Below are 2,602 nucleotides of genomic sequence, written 5' to 3'. Positions count from 1 at the left end.
CTAAGCAACTCAGTGAGACCCTGTCTCTAAATAAAATACAAAGAAGGGCTGGGGATGTGAGTCAGTGTTTGAGTGCCCCTAATACCCCTGGTACCCCACCCCCCAAAAAGGAGTAAGATTATGAGTGAAGCTGAGCATTTTTTCATATCCTTAAGTCATTTTATTTTCCCTTATGAGAATGGCCTTCACACCTCCTTTGGTAATTTTTGTCTTTAAAAAAATTATTTCTTGGGGCCTGGGATTGTGGCTCAGTGGTAAAGCACTCGCCTAGCATGTGCGAGGCCCTGGGTTCGATCCTCAGCACCACATAAAAATAAGATAAAGAGGGCTGGGGTTGTGGCTCAGTGGTAGTGTGCTCACCTAGCATGTATGAGGCACTGGGTTCGATTCTCAGCACCACATAAAAATAAAGACAATAAAGTCCATCAACAACTAAAATTTTTTTTTAAAAAATAAGATAAAGATATCGTGTTCAACTACAACTAAAAAATAAATATTTAAAAATATTTCTAGCGGGCTGGGGATGTGGCTCAAGCGGTAGCGCGCTCGCCTGGCATGCGTGCGGCCCGGGTTCGATCCTCAGCACCACATACAAAGAAAGATGTGTGTCCGCCGAAAACTAAAAAATAAACATTAAAATTTAAAAAAATATATATTTAAAAAAATATATTTCTAGCAACTTTTTATATTTAGGTAGAATATAGGTCAGAGAGTAGAATTACATTGTCTCATTTTGAAAATATTTTTGGGGTGCTTCTACAGACCAAACTCAGGGCCTTATCATGCTAAACATACAGTCTACTACTGAGCTACACCCTCAGACTCTTAAAATGATTTTAAAGTAAGAAAATAAAAAACTATATCTGGTCACCTTTCATGTGTCTGTACTCAGGTACTTCTATCACTTGGGGATACTATGGAGTCACAGAACATCCTTGGGTAAAGGATGGGTTTTCCTGAGACCCTTTTTGTCCTTGTTGAATAGAACCATCACCTATTTCTCTCCCACAGGGCTACGGCATGGCATACACTGTCCACAAGTGGTCAGAGCTCAGCTGGGCCAGTCACTGGGTCACTTTTGGATGCTGGATCTTCTACCGTCTCATAGGCTGAGGCATATGACCCTTATAGCCCCTCAAGACTCCTCCTCAGAGTCCCAGCTCTGATGGGGGGTGAGAGAAGGCCCTACTCCTGGACCCGTCTCCATTCATGACACCACCCACACACCCCTACACACACACGCACACACACACACATTTCCATGCCTGTCAATCCCCACCCCACCACAAGGCGGGAAGGGGGTGGTCCCTGTTAAGGCGTAGGGGTGGGGGATACATGGGGAAGCAGAGAGGGGGAGATGCAGGGCTTCCCTGCCTGCCTTCTCCCTTTTTATACACAGTTTGTTATTGTCAAATAAAAGTAGAAATACACAATAGGCTCTTTCTTCACTGGTCAGATGTGAATAGGAGTGTGAGGAAGGGGGGTACAGCACAGATAAAGGTTTAGAAACTGAAAACCATGCAGAGGGAGCAGTTCATAGTTAATTTATGATTGTTGGTGATGGGTCCAAGGATGGCAGTGTCCTGGTCCTGCTTGACTTGAGTGGAGTGAGTACAGATTTTATAGCAGAATGTAGGGAAGTCTGATACTAATTGGCCAGAAAACAGGGATCCCTGTTCTGATTGGTTGTTCTGGGACAGATGGGAAGGAACGCATGACAGATGAAGGGTTGACGCTTATTGGTCCCTAGATCTGAAGGTTGGGGGTTCTAATTGGGTGAGTCTGAATTGTGACTGGGAGCTTGGTTTGGGTGTCCAGGTTTAGCGTTATTTCATTCTGGTTGGCTTTTTAGAATTGGCTCAGTTGAGGGTCTCCATGCCAATTGGCCTGGATTCTGATTGGTTCTTCTGACTTGAAGTCGGAAGAGGTGAGGATCACCTGCTGCTATTAGGACTATGGAGTTATGAGAGCAAAAGTCCAGGGCCAGTGGAGGGCAAGGGTTTTGCAGTGTGCATGATGTGACCTGCCTGTCATATTATAGTTTCCTTGTATTGACGGTTGGTCTGGGAACGGATTGGTTGTCTATAAAAACAGAGAGGGCAAGAAAACGCTCTCTCTCCAGCAAACGCGGAGCATGTATGTCTAAACTGTCTCCGCTGCGATTGCTGAGGGGTCGGGGAAATTGAAACCAAGAATCCTTGCAGATTGGTTACCGGTCGGAAACGCCCACCAACCTTTGACAGTCCCCGCCTCCACCCCACTCCTGACTTGGTCTCAGCCAACAGCAAAAATGGCACCACGCGTGAGGATGGGACCTGCAGCACACGGAGATCTCCTATTGGTTGGGAGGCACCTTTCCCGCTTCTCCATTGGCCTGCTCCTTTAGGCGGGGGAACCGTGAGGGGATGGGCCCGAACTAGGGACGTTTTCAAGCGAAAGTCAGCCTAGCGAGATCGGGAGCCTGTGGGAAACGGCTGCTGGCTGCTGCGATCGCGCGGCTTCGGTGAGTGCTCTCGTCTGACTCTCCACTCCATCCCCTAGCTCTCCACCACCTGATGGCCCGCCCTCCGCCAGCCTCGCCGGCTTCTTATCCCCCACCCTT

The 2,602-nt window shown here is 47.4% G+C and overlaps 2 protein-coding genes across 7 annotated transcripts in view; both read left to right on the top strand.

Annotated features, from left to right (window-relative positions):
• Positions 1-1,433, top strand: part of Porcn (porcupine O-acyltransferase) — a 14,116-nt gene extending 12,683 nt beyond the window's left edge. For all 6 annotated transcript variants that reach the window (XM_015506476.2, XM_015506472.2, XM_015506477.2 and 3 more), the window contains one exon: positions 1,012-1,433. In XM_015506476.2, the coding sequence (XP_015361962.1) occupies positions 1,012-1,113 (102 nt within the window). In that variant the 3' untranslated portion in view covers positions 1,114-1,433. The remainder of the gene's footprint in view (positions 1-1,011) is intronic.
• Positions 1,434-2,283: 850 nt separating this feature from the next.
• The window catches only part of LOC107159839 (EBP cholestenol delta-isomerase), a 10,158-nt gene continuing 9,839 nt past the window's right edge, over positions 2,284-2,602 (top strand). The window contains exon 1 of the mRNA XM_015506479.2: positions 2,284-2,503. The gene's annotated coding sequence lies outside the window, so the exon portion shown is untranslated. The remainder of the gene's footprint in view (positions 2,504-2,602) is intronic.

Source organism: Marmota marmota, unplaced genomic scaffold, assembly GCF_001458135.2.
Source record: "Marmota marmota marmota unplaced genomic scaffold, marMar, whole genome shotgun sequence".
NCBI classification, from domain to species: Eukaryota; Metazoa; Chordata; class Mammalia; order Rodentia; family Sciuridae; genus Marmota; species Marmota marmota.
Note: the sequence above shows the minus strand (reverse complement) of the source record. Positions and strands in the feature narration are given on the sequence as shown.